The sequence below is a fragment of the Gnatocerus cornutus genome, unplaced genomic scaffold (assembly GCF_029298725.1).
Source record: "Gnatocerus cornutus isolate USDA-ARS CGAHR unplaced genomic scaffold, icGnaCorn1.1 ctg00000033.1, whole genome shotgun sequence".
NCBI classification, from domain to species: Eukaryota; Metazoa; Arthropoda; class Insecta; order Coleoptera; family Tenebrionidae; genus Gnatocerus; species Gnatocerus cornutus.
The window spans coordinates 1,504,572-1,516,443 of NW_028275382.1; the positions used below are offsets into that span (position 1 = coordinate 1,504,572).

The 11,872-nt window shown below is 37.0% G+C and overlaps 2 protein-coding genes across 2 annotated transcripts; both read left to right on the top strand.

Moving 5' to 3' along the window:
• The first annotated feature begins 395 nt into the window (after positions 1 to 395).
• LOC148166047 (uncharacterized) lies at positions 396 to 1,122 on the top strand. Its single transcript, XM_088049457.1, has 3 exons — positions 396 to 438; positions 539 to 587; positions 684 to 1,122. The coding sequence occupies exons 1-3, from the start codon at positions 396 to 398 to the stop codon at positions 1,120 to 1,122; spliced, it is 531 nt and encodes a 176-aa protein (XP_087905583.1).
• A 2,202-nt stretch (positions 1,123 to 3,324) lies between these two features.
• On the top strand, positions 3,325 to 4,486 carry LOC148166048 (uncharacterized). The gene has a single exon (XM_088049489.1). The coding sequence runs from the start codon at positions 4,188 to 4,190 to the stop codon at positions 4,464 to 4,466; it is 279 nt and encodes a 92-aa protein (XP_087905615.1). The 5' UTR covers positions 3,325 to 4,187; the 3' UTR covers positions 4,467 to 4,486.
• Positions 4,487 to 11,872: the final 7,386 nt, after the last annotated feature.

Genomic DNA, 11,872 nt, shown 5'->3' on the forward strand with positions numbered 1-11,872 from the left:
ATTGGAAACTAACTTGATAAAACAGCATTTTTTCTCAAATTTTGAAGACAATTTGCATTGAATTTAAAATAACAACTGAGATATTTTAAACATATTTGTATTGAAAAAAAAATAAATTAGGGGTTGATATCACAAACCCTCACAATTACCTAAAAATTACATTGTTAAGGCGTCGCGACGCCAAAACTATCAGTGATAAAAAACAAATTTTTGCGTCAGCTTTTAGAGTTTTGTTAACTGTGAGCGTATGCAAATTTTGAAAATTTTATCTTTAAAATTAAAGATGATTTTGGGGGTGGACACAAGTGTTGCCGGACCCTGTATAACAAGCTGTATTAATAATATTTTCGCAATAAATTCTCTGAGTTTCTTCCATCTTGCGCAATTTTGCAGCAATGTTGGCCCCAAATGGTCATATTCATCCTCTTCTTTACTTATGTTTTTAAAGCTTTTCGATATATTTCGGAGTTTTCCGCGATCATATTTTTTTAGAATTTCTGTTAGTCTTGGGTCTCTTATTTGTAGGCTCAGTTTTAAGTTCTCGTTCTTCTACTTCTTCTACTAAAATATCACTTTGACCTGCTGACGTACTCTGCGTTTCGTCCTATAATATTAAACTAGCCAATTAATATATTGCTGTTTTAGTTACCAAATTCTGAAGAAAAATGGCAGTAAGTTGCCAGTGAGTTTGAAAATTTGTGGAATTTTCTTAATTGCGGAGGAGCGATTGACGGAAAACACATACGGATAGTTAAATCAGCCAACAGTGGATCTTATTATTATAACTACAAAGGGTACTTCAGCGTTGTATTAATGGCCATTGTAAATGCAAACTACGAATTTATCTGCGTAGATGTAGGAGCAAACGGTAGAATATCGGATGGAGGAGTGGAGAGGATTTATAACTACCGTCTAGCGCGAGCAAGACGAATTGTTGAAAATACTTTTGGAATATTAGTTGCAAGATTTAGAATCTTTCATACCCAAATTTATTTGAAACCAGAAAACATTGATCCACACAACACAATCCAAAAAATTCCACATGGAGCAACGAATTATGGGGTTACTCGCAACTTCTACACTTTGCCGATCGACATTGGTCCAGTGTGTGACCTCTTTTGAAGCAATTTTGACAAAACTTCAATGCCCGAATTTTGCTAATGCGTTGCGGAATGGGCAACGCTAAAAACTGCGTCCAACGGTACAAGGGATGCGTTCCGTTGCACAGAAAAAACGCAAAACGTGGCGGACTCGCCTTGGCGCCGTGGGCGGTTGGCGCCCTGGTAGTGGCAAAATTAATTTTTGGCTTTATGTTTTGTTTTTTACTCTCCTTATCTTTAATCTTGGTCGGCGTCTCATGTGAAGCATTAAGTGCCTCCAGTAGCAGTTTTTCGTTCCAAAAAGTGAAGCAATTGATTCCCAATCACGTTTCGTGATAAAGTCAAGCTTTCCCGTAATTATCGGCACGAGGAAAATATCGGTTCGGCTCGATTGTCTTGTATAATTAGATTTGATGAATTAACGAATTGAAGGTATCATAAAACGACGTCCATTGCAAGTAGCTACCGTAGAACTTGGGTAACTCCAAGGTGGGCAATATTTTACGGGGTTTACCACGCGAGGTTCCGTATTGCCTGCGGTTTGTATTCGTCGTCGGGTTATTGCGACCCGGAATTGGCAGTTGCGATTGAATGAATCGTTGTATCTTCGCCTCTAAATTGTTAACGATCAACTCAAAGTCACCGCGCTCTTTGACTTGTTTATCGGAGGTATCCAATAGTTCGATTTTATTTTGAATTTTATCGAAGTCGCTGAAGGCCTGACACAAAAAGTATAGCCGCCATTTTATCTGGAACGAATCGTCCCTATCTTCGAACCTTTCTACAAACGTTTTAATGCGGGTAACCTTTGTCTTAATCTGACCGCGGCGTATTGTTAATTCTTTTACTTCCTCTTCAATCATTTTGCTGACCTTTGAGTATGTGATGCAATGTGTCTACACTAGAGAGGACTTGCCGGAATGCGACCAATGGACCGGGACCTGAACCGGAACTTCTTGGATCTGGACCTGGAGGCGCACCTGGACTTGACTAAGCCTCGATGATTGGAGTCGTCGACACAGCACTAGTTTATTACGTAATCCGGATACGATCCGGCTCGAAGAGACAAATGTTTCGTGATCACCGCGATTCGTTGTCGCGCCTTTCCGGTACTTCTGTGGCGATAATGGGTTGGCCCAGGGTGATTTCCCGGAGAAAAAAAATGCACTACTTTGTTTGTTAGTGTATATATTTCTTACGGTTTGTACATGGCTCACTCTACTGTTCTAAGAATGGTCTTATTCGTCTCACTGTTGCTGTAAGACTCTTTTGACTGTACTAAAAGAATGGCCTGGACGCCAGCCCTTGAAGAGGGTTGGTGGGGGTGAAACCCTTACGGTAAAACCCCATAAAATACGTAAAGAGAAAGTTTTCAACAAATTTCTTGTTCTGATTTTTTGTTCCTTCCTCAGCTTTAATTCTTGATTCAAAGGAGTTGCAGTTTGCTGTTGTTTTTGATTGAGCACTTCGTTTTTGGGCAATGTATTGAGGTTACCTGTATGTCTTCTATCGTTTCGTGCACGTTATTTTTAAAGTAATCCTGGTTCACAGTTGGCTTGAGCACTGTTATAAAAAGTTACAATTTATCCTTGTTACGACTCACTTTGTCCCAGAGTTTTTGTATTTTATCTTAACGCTCGTCCAGATATTCTGTGGTTTTACGTGCACTGGAGTCCTTTCTCATGTTGGTGTGGACTTTTTTTTATTGATTCGTGCAGCTTTTCTTGGGCCTTGACGAATTCTTTGCATGTATCCATGACGGTTCTTGCACTTCACAGTTTGGAAATAATGGTTAAATTGTTGAAATTCTTGTGGTTTGACTTGTCCACACACTAGTTATTTTTGGCACTTGGACGCGAAGGTAATTTAAAGGATGCGCGACGGTGACGGACGACAAACAGTCCGACACGCGAAATTTCTTAAGCGTTTGGTTACTCAAGTTAACAACTGATACACTGTTGGAGTATACACTTCCGGTACTGAAGACGCGAAAGTTAATGAGACGCGACACGGAAAAATTGAACACAAATTTGTAAAGAATGCAAAAGAAAAAGGTCGTCGACTTGTGGACTTTGGTAAATTTTTAGGCTCGAAGTACCATGTTTGAGGAAGTATAGGAGTAGAGGGTAGATGAATGAGACAATCAACCGCTCTCGATGTATGTTATTTTAACCAGAGATTTGGAAAATAATAGATCCGGTTACCATATAGAATTTTGATCGCTGATAGGCATGTGCCGTATTGTCTCTCTCGGCAGGATGGAGCCAATCAAGCATCATTACGTACATCGTAACTCGAATTGGCGGCAAATTCGAACGTCAAATTAAATTTGTCATAGTCAAAGTTCTTTCACGGCGACATTGTGTGAATTAAAACGTTTTAGCTTTTATCCCTGGTGCATTTAATTGATTTATTCGTTGCAAAGTTCTTTCGTTGTGTTGTGTTTTATTATTTGGATTTCGGTTTATAAAGCTATTCGTTCTGTTGGTTCAACAAGTTTCTGGTTTCTGGTTTATATTTTTTAAAAATGAGCAAGAGTTACGTCGTTTGCATTGTTTGCCAAACAAATTCAAAAGATTTTACCCTAAATTTTCATAAGTAATAAAGTTGTGCATAATTTTATTAAGTTTTAACTTTTACACCTTTTAGATTTCCAAGAGATAATCTTAAAAAAAAGTTATGGATTGACGCTTGTAAGATAGATTCGAAAAAAGTAACAGGATCATCTTATATATGTTCACGACACTTTGAAGATACCGATTATGATAAAAATGTTCTCACAAAAAATTTTTTGTTAAAGTCTGCAATTCCTCACCTTAATGAATCCTCAAAACCAGAAATTCCTATTCTACCTAATTCCTTTTCATCAGGTACATAAACGTATGATTGAATTAAATAATAAGAGTAATTTCTAAAATAATTCTAGTCGAAAACAACCTAGAACAATTAAAAGATACAACAAAAAGTGCCCCATCTACTTCAGGTAATAACAAATTCTAGACTAATGCATATATTGTTACCTTATGTGTATTTAGAAGAGTGAGTATTGATTCATTTTAAATTTCTACAGCTTGCTCGAGTAAATCTATGGCACCAGGAATGCGTTACATTGGCGATTTAACTGGAAATAATTTTTCTTCTCCAACACGGACGAAACGCAGTTTGGAATTCATTAAAAGTGCTTTTGAAACCCAAAGAAAAAAAATGAAGTCTTTGGAAAGCGAAAATTCGAAATTAAAAAAAGAAATTTTATCGTTAACTTCATTGCTTAAGTTTTTAAGGGAAAAAGAACTTCTCTCAGTGGACGCTTCGGTGGCAATTGAAGTAATACAAGTTTTTTTCAATCGCATCACATTTGTAAAATGATCACTTTTTAGAAAAATACTCCGAATTGCATCAAAAATATTTTAGAGCGACAACTGTACGCCAAAAGTGCAAAATTCTCACCTGAATTAAGAACATTTGCTATAACCTTGCATTATTATTCCGTGAGTGCCTATAATTTTGTGCGCCAAGAATTTGGTCTGCTTTTACCACATCCTGACACAATCAGCGATTGGTATATGGTTGTGGATGGAGCACCAGGTTTTACCAAGGAAAGCTTTGCAGCTATAAAGCGTAAAACTGAAGCAGGGGAAAAAAATAATAGTTAATTTAACCACTGATGAGATGTCTATTCGACAATACATTCAATATGCAAATGGCAAATATTACGGATGTGTTGACCTGGGTCAGTATTTTAATGCTGTTAAGTTACATATTTCAATTTTTCCTTTTTAATAGGCAAAGGAGCAGAACATGAAAAAGAATCAAAAGCTAAATCTGTATTAGTATTCATGGCCGTGGCCATAAATTCCTACTGGAAGATTCCTTTAGGATATTTTTTAATTGCTGGTCTTACAGTACACGAAAGAGCCAAACTACTCAAAGAATGTTTGATGCTACTCCATGAAACAGGAGTTATGTGCAGATCGCTCACATTTGATGGGGCTTGTACTAATGTAGGAATGTGCAGCAAATTGGGCTGTAACTACAATTTGGTACCAGAAAATGTATTTAGGCCTTGGTTTAGTATTGATAACGTTCAAATTACAAAGTTTTTCGACGCATGCCATATGGTAAAACTTGCTCGTAACCTTTTAGCAGACAAGAGAATTTTATTAGACTCAGAGGGCAGGACAATCCAATGGGATCATATTGTCAAGCTTGAAGAAACCCAGAGAAATGAAGGTCTACGGGCTGGAACTAAATTAACCTTACGACACACAAATTACACCAATGAGAAAATGAAGGTCTCCTTAGCAGTGCAAACCCTAAGTGCCAGAGTCAGTAATGCAATGATCTTTTGCAAAGGGATTGGGTTAAAGGATTTTCAGGATTGTTCTGGAACTGCACAATATTGTCTAGTGATAAATAACATTTTCGATATTTTAAATTCAAAACACTTTATGGCAAAAACTGACCTAAATCGAGGCCTGTGTTCAAAAAATGTTCATCAATTTAAAGAAAATATTGATAGCTTCATTAACTATTTAATGTTCTTAAAAAACAGCGATGGAAAATTAATTTCAACAACAAATAGAAAAACTTGTCTGGTTGGATTTGTGGCCAGTTTGAAGAGCCTGATGTTACTTTACAATGAGTTGATAGAAAAAAAAAAATTTAAAGTTCATTTTAACGTATAAACTAAGTCAAGACCACCTTGAATTATTTTTTAGTGCCATCAGACGTCGAGGGGGATTGAACAATAATCCTTCAGCTTTACAATTTCAATCTGCATATAAAAGATTGTTGGTGAAAAATCAAATTAAGGCTGCAAAAAATGGAAACTGTAGCGAGTTCGAAAGCACACAGATCCTAAATGTTGGAAGTGGAACGAGAATTCGCCCATGTGATAAAATTGTGGAAGAACATTTTAACATCAGTGACGAAGACTCCGCTCAGTTTTCAGAGATAATTGAAGGGTCTATATATTTAGATCAAGTGATTAAGTATATCAGTGGATTTGTGGTAAAGAAAGTATCAGCAAAAATTGAATGTGAAATTTGCAATAACGAATTGTATGCCACCACATCCGACAGCTTATTATTAAATTTAAAAAACAGGGGCGGATTAATAAAACCGAGCAAAAGTGTAATAAACATTTGTAAAAATTTAGAAACTCTTGTGAAAGAAAAGTCTCAGTCGTTGTTTTCTGCGAACCACGTAACTGAGTCGTTAGTTGTACAATTAATGAGAAGACATGCAAATACCTTTTTCGAAAATAATGCAATGAATAATCATATTTTGGCCCATGATATAATTGATAATCATAAATTCCAATTAATTAAGATGATAGCTACTGTTTACCTAGATCTTCGACTTCACCATGAAGCAAAATCAAGAAATTTAGAAAACAAAAAAGAAAGGATTCGAAGTAAACTTACAAAACTTGTTCTGTTTAGAAATCAATAGAAACATGCATACTTATACGTACTGTTTTTTCTTGTTCATCATAATTTATAATATGGACACTTCCATTAAACTTTTTTTATTGTCTTTATTTATATCGAGACATAACCCAACTCTCGAAGTTGATTCACTACAAAAATAATTAAATGTATTAAAACCTCGTTGAAATAGATGTTATCGCAAAAAAAAACCTTAAAATTAATGAAAATGCAGGACGTTTTACTAATTTTTATCTGAAGATTTCATGGATTTCCTCATATAAGTATGATACTATGTACATACACTGATTCAGACCTCAGGATTCATTCATGATTCAGGATTAATCCTCATAGTTTTTTTCAGAAGTTCGCAAACTGTTGAAATCATAAATAATGTTTACTACAATTCAGTAAAATTATAAAGGTCACCAATACAATTCACGAAAAAAATAGCTCTAGTAAAGGGATTTGACGATGAAACCTACCACTTTTGGCGTTGGTATTATTCTCAGATAGCATACAAGATTACACACACCATCCCGTTTTCCAATATGTAGAATGCTTGAGGTTACTACAAAACATATGATAAGCTTGTAAATGAAAATAAAAGCTGAGTTTACAACTTGTGCTAGGAGCCCTTTCTAGTTTTACACTAGAAATGTAGCAAAATGCCATACACCACCAAGAAAAACTGATTCAAATGGACTAAAGAGATAGAGAGCTTTAAAATAAACCAATAAATTCTTGGAGAAGCAAATGTAGTCATTGGGTACCATTTCTTGTGGCGACTGAAGGTGAAACGAAAGCACTGAAACTGTTTACACACTAGCAAAAAAAGGTGCACCACTAATTTGCGTTTAGATTTTTCTAATTTTCCGCATTTTTTTAAAGTGATTCCCCAAAGTTCAAACATTTCCGGTTAACTTCAGTTTCTGTAACAGAATCTTGCGACATTGGTAGTTTTGAGACAACTTACGACTGTATTACATTCAATTTTCTGCGAATTCAACACATTGCAGACAGTTTCGAATCCTGTCACTCTAGATGTCAAATTTTAAAATTGACCAATCAGTAACTCTCCATCCTTGCAAGAGAGATAGAACTATTTTGCAGGCATTGAACGCATGCAACAGACAAGGACCGAAGTTGTAAACCAAGTCGTAGATATGTTTCCAATAGTTTTAGCCATGTCCCCTCATCTATTATTTTCCAAATCTCTGATTTTAACACTAGTTTTTATTTTAACTATTCAACAATAAATTATCCTATTTACAATTATTACTACATCATTGAACTACTTATTGCTGATTAAACAGTTAGACAATTAAAATTATTGTTAATATGGCAAAATGACGTCTTAACAAAGATATTGGGTGCGATTTTGATTCTCCTAACGAGAAACTCGCTATTGTTATTGTTTCTGTTTTGGTTTTGTTAGTGATTTTTGGATTTTCACCAAGCGTAAAAATTAAAGCGCTGTTGCCACATATTTTTCGATATGACGATAAATTCACACTTGTTTTCCATCGATCAAATTTTTTTTAGAAAACATGCTGAATGGTTCGAATTGATGTTGTCTAAGGGCACCTATGAAGTAAATGAGTAAGTCCGCCCAAGTCCTTTTAAAACCAAAATATTAAGAAACTGAAGTAATTTAGTCTAGTAAAAACCAACAACTTTGAACAGTTTCACATGCCGATTTTGTGCAAGCAAGAACTGGATTCTTTTTGAGTTAGCAGAGAAGAACTTCCTTTATTCTAATGCCGCTGTCTTTATTTCAATACAGATTCCGAAAATTTTAAGTTTGTTATCCAGTGTTTCATTGAAGTCATGCGAAAATCGAAGAAAATAATCCGAATTGTATTCTTTGATTTAAGCAATTGATTAGAGAATAGATAGTATTTTCAGAACAAAAATTCTACGTTCTGTTTATGAAACCAGTAGAACTACCATAAAATGTGAATTTATGAAGTTCTCACAAAAATAAAGCTCTTTTGCTCGTGTTCACTCCACTAAAAGTCACAAAAAAAGACGTAATTCAGTAATATTTTGAGAAGAATATTTAATAATCAGATGCAGAAAACCTCTCAAAAGTTGCCATTGCATGCAAAACACAATTAGCAATATATAAGTTTGTTAAAATAAAGAATAAAGAGATCTCGATCTCATATCTCCATCAGCCGCAATGCTAACCGTTCGGCCACTCTGCTGTCACATCGAGTCTCCGGCCGCTAGGGGTAGGCTCGTAAGCTATAGTTGGCTCTGCCTCAGCACATCTAACTCAAATAAATCCAAATTTGAACAATTTGGCACTGTAAAACTCACATTTTTCTTTCACGATTATTGCTAAACTAAGGGGAAATCCGATAAAGGCATTTTTTCTACTTGTTTATTAGCGTTTTTATTCCCATCTTTTCGATGACCTGGAGTGACAGTGAACTTGAACTTCTTCAAGAAACGGCTAACCACACACCAACTTTTCTTTCATGCTGAAGGTGTTTCTTCAAAAGCGTGCGGATTTTCACTTTCCCAAATTCTAAAGTTTTGGGACTATTGAAATATCTGGGCACTCGGTCCACTAAAACCACACAATGGACACAATGTAAGTAAGGACAATGAAATCGATGAACTGTCGTACGATCAGGTGATGCAATTCAGCAATAGGAATTGCAACGTCGTGATTTGAAGCGATTCATCGGCTTCTTGACGGGAGTCAGTTGGTGGTTGGTGTCGGAGTTGGCTGGAAAGTGACGAGGGTGTCCAGGAGGTCAGATACAATAATATCTGCAACAATGTAAGTAGATTAAGACATTAAATAAACGAGTAGAAAGAATGTGCGATCCTGAAATTTGTCGTCGTTCAAATGTTTTTGAAACCATTGACAAGAAGCAATACGACGAGGATAATCAGCTGGTCTAAGTTGAGGGACAAATGAAATTTTTTATGGATGTACGTGGTGAATCGTACGCCAAATTGTAAAGGCAGTTTGGGCAAAGATTTCTTCGGGTTTTGTTCTATTCGTTCTCTCAAATATTCCACCTCTTCACTAACCTGGGGTCTTCCAGATGATTTACTTTTAGACACGCTTAACTGTTAATAATAATAATTTATTGACGCCACTAAGAGCCATTACATAAACATACATTTAACAAATGACCAAAAAGATCACAACATAACATTACAACATTGTTTTTGTCTTAGACTTAAAAACTTCCACTGAGTGATACCGAAACAAATCAATTTCTGCATCATTGGAAGACTGCAATAGTACATTCATTCAATCTTAATATGAAAAACAGACATGGATCTAATCCTTTAGCTAGGTATGTGAAAATAGATATTACCTATGAATAATATTCTCAGCATCAATATAATTATTTAAAATATTAAAAATGAAACAAATACGCATGTATTGCCTTCTTAGATCGAGCTTGGGCAGTTTTAAATAACTAAGAGCCATATCATAGTCAGACAATAAAGATCTTGGAAGTTTCCATTTAATGAATTTAAAACATTTATATTGCACGTTCTTAATCCTGTCAATGTGAACTTTGCAAAACAGTGACTAGATCACACTGCCATACTCAAGAATGGGCCTTATCAAGGTCATGTACAAAATTTTCATTGAACTGATGTTCTTGAAATCGCGACAATCCAGTGTTCTTAAATCTACACAAAATTCTTCGAATGTGAGCGTTTAAAAATTTTTGCTCAATATCATCGCCCGGGAATTTAGCCGGATACTCATTTCTGCATGCTTCAGCTGAATACACCTAACCTCCAAGACTAGTCATTACCGGGATCAGCCTTTAAATCCTTGACATTCTAAACACCTCTATCTTTTCCGTGAAGATCTGCCAAACCATACGTCTAAGGATTCACACACTTTCCGATTTTGAACGGACCCACGAACTCTGGCAGAATTGTAGACGATACATTAGCACCGGCATTGGCTAGCGCAAAGTTTCTTCGCCACACCAAGTTTCCAAGGTTATAACGTACATCATGGTGGCGTAGATTGTAGGTGTGCTGGTTTCTCTGAAAAGCCTTATTCAGTCGGTTTCGAACATCAATATACATCTTCTGAAAAACCGTTGTGCGGTCTTTCCAATAACCTTCATCACGAACCACGTTTTGATTCGTGCTTTGACGTTCGGATGGTGCATGCGACTTTTTGTAGATTCTCTTCCCAGAGGCGATGGTATCCGTAACAAAAGCTCGCAGCATGGTGTTCACGGAACGGTGAGTCTGTTCGACACCATTGCTCTGAGGATGGTAGTAGAAGGGAGTTAAAAGCCAATTTGACGTTATATTATCTGGTAAGACGACGTAAGGCTTTACCAACAAATTGCTTCCCATTATCTGTAAACAAGACTTCTGGTGCTCCAAATTAACAAAAAACCTGATCCTCTAGAATCTTGACTATTCTATCGGCTAACGCACGACGAAGGGGAAACAGCAAGATGAATTTAGAGAAGTAATCTTGTACGCTCAAAATGCACGTATTACCGGTTGTGCATTTTGGTAAAGGGCCAACGATGTCTACAGAAATCATCTGCCAAAGTCTGATGATAATCGGCCGCTACAAATTTGACCGGCTGGAGCCTTCATCTCTGGCTTTGTGGCTAGGCAGGTGCGACAGGATCTCACAAAGCGGCCTACGTCCCACCGCATCTTCGGCAAAAAATACCGCAATCTCCTGAAAGCGGTCGATCATGGTTTTAAGCGATTATCTCTTGGCGCCGGCATTTTGGTGGAACGATTCTCTAACTATCTTCGGGGTCTCCCGACAGTGGTTATTCCAGCTTCACCCGACGGTGTAACATACCCTCCGCATCTACTCTCCACTTTGCGTACTTTAACGGGTTCTCTCGTACCCTTTACCCACGGATTTTCCACGACAATAGGTGCATTCAACACATTGATCTTCGGAACCGATCGGGACAATGCGTCTGGCACCTAGTGGTCTTTACCACGTCGGTGCTCAACCTCGAAATCGTACTGTTGCAGTCGAACACTCCAACAAGCTAATCGACCCGACGGGTTTCTGAGGTTATTCAACCTTTTCAGCGCGTAGTGGTCCGTGATTACCTTAAAATGGTACCCTTCCAGGCAGGGTCGGAATTTCTCAATGACACAACACTGCCAGACACTCCTTTTCGGTTGTAGAAAATTTCCGTTCATTGGGCCTTAACGATCTACTAATGTACGCAATCACCTTCTCGTGATAATACCGCGCCTAATCCAAAGTCACTAGCGTCCGTCTGTACCAAAAAATGCAGATCGACATTTGGGCAATATAATATAGGCGCTGATACCCGTTGCAGGGCAGTTCCACCTAAT

Coding starts and splice junctions, on each gene's coding strand:
- LOC148166047 (XM_088049457.1), top strand. CDS start 396: ATGTTGGCCCCAAATGGTCATATTCATCCTCTTCTTTACTTAT. Junction 439..538: donor TCATCCTCTTCTTTACTTAT/GTTTTTAAAGCT, acceptor CTCAGTTTTAAG/TTCTCGTTCTTCTACTTCTT. Junction 588..683: donor TATCACTTTGACCTGCTGAC/GTACTCTGCGTT, acceptor GTAAGTTGCCAG/TGAGTTTGAAAATTTGTGGA.
- LOC148166048 (XM_088049489.1), top strand. CDS start 4,188: ATGGCACCAGGAATGCGTTACATTGGCGATTTAACTGGAAATAATTTT.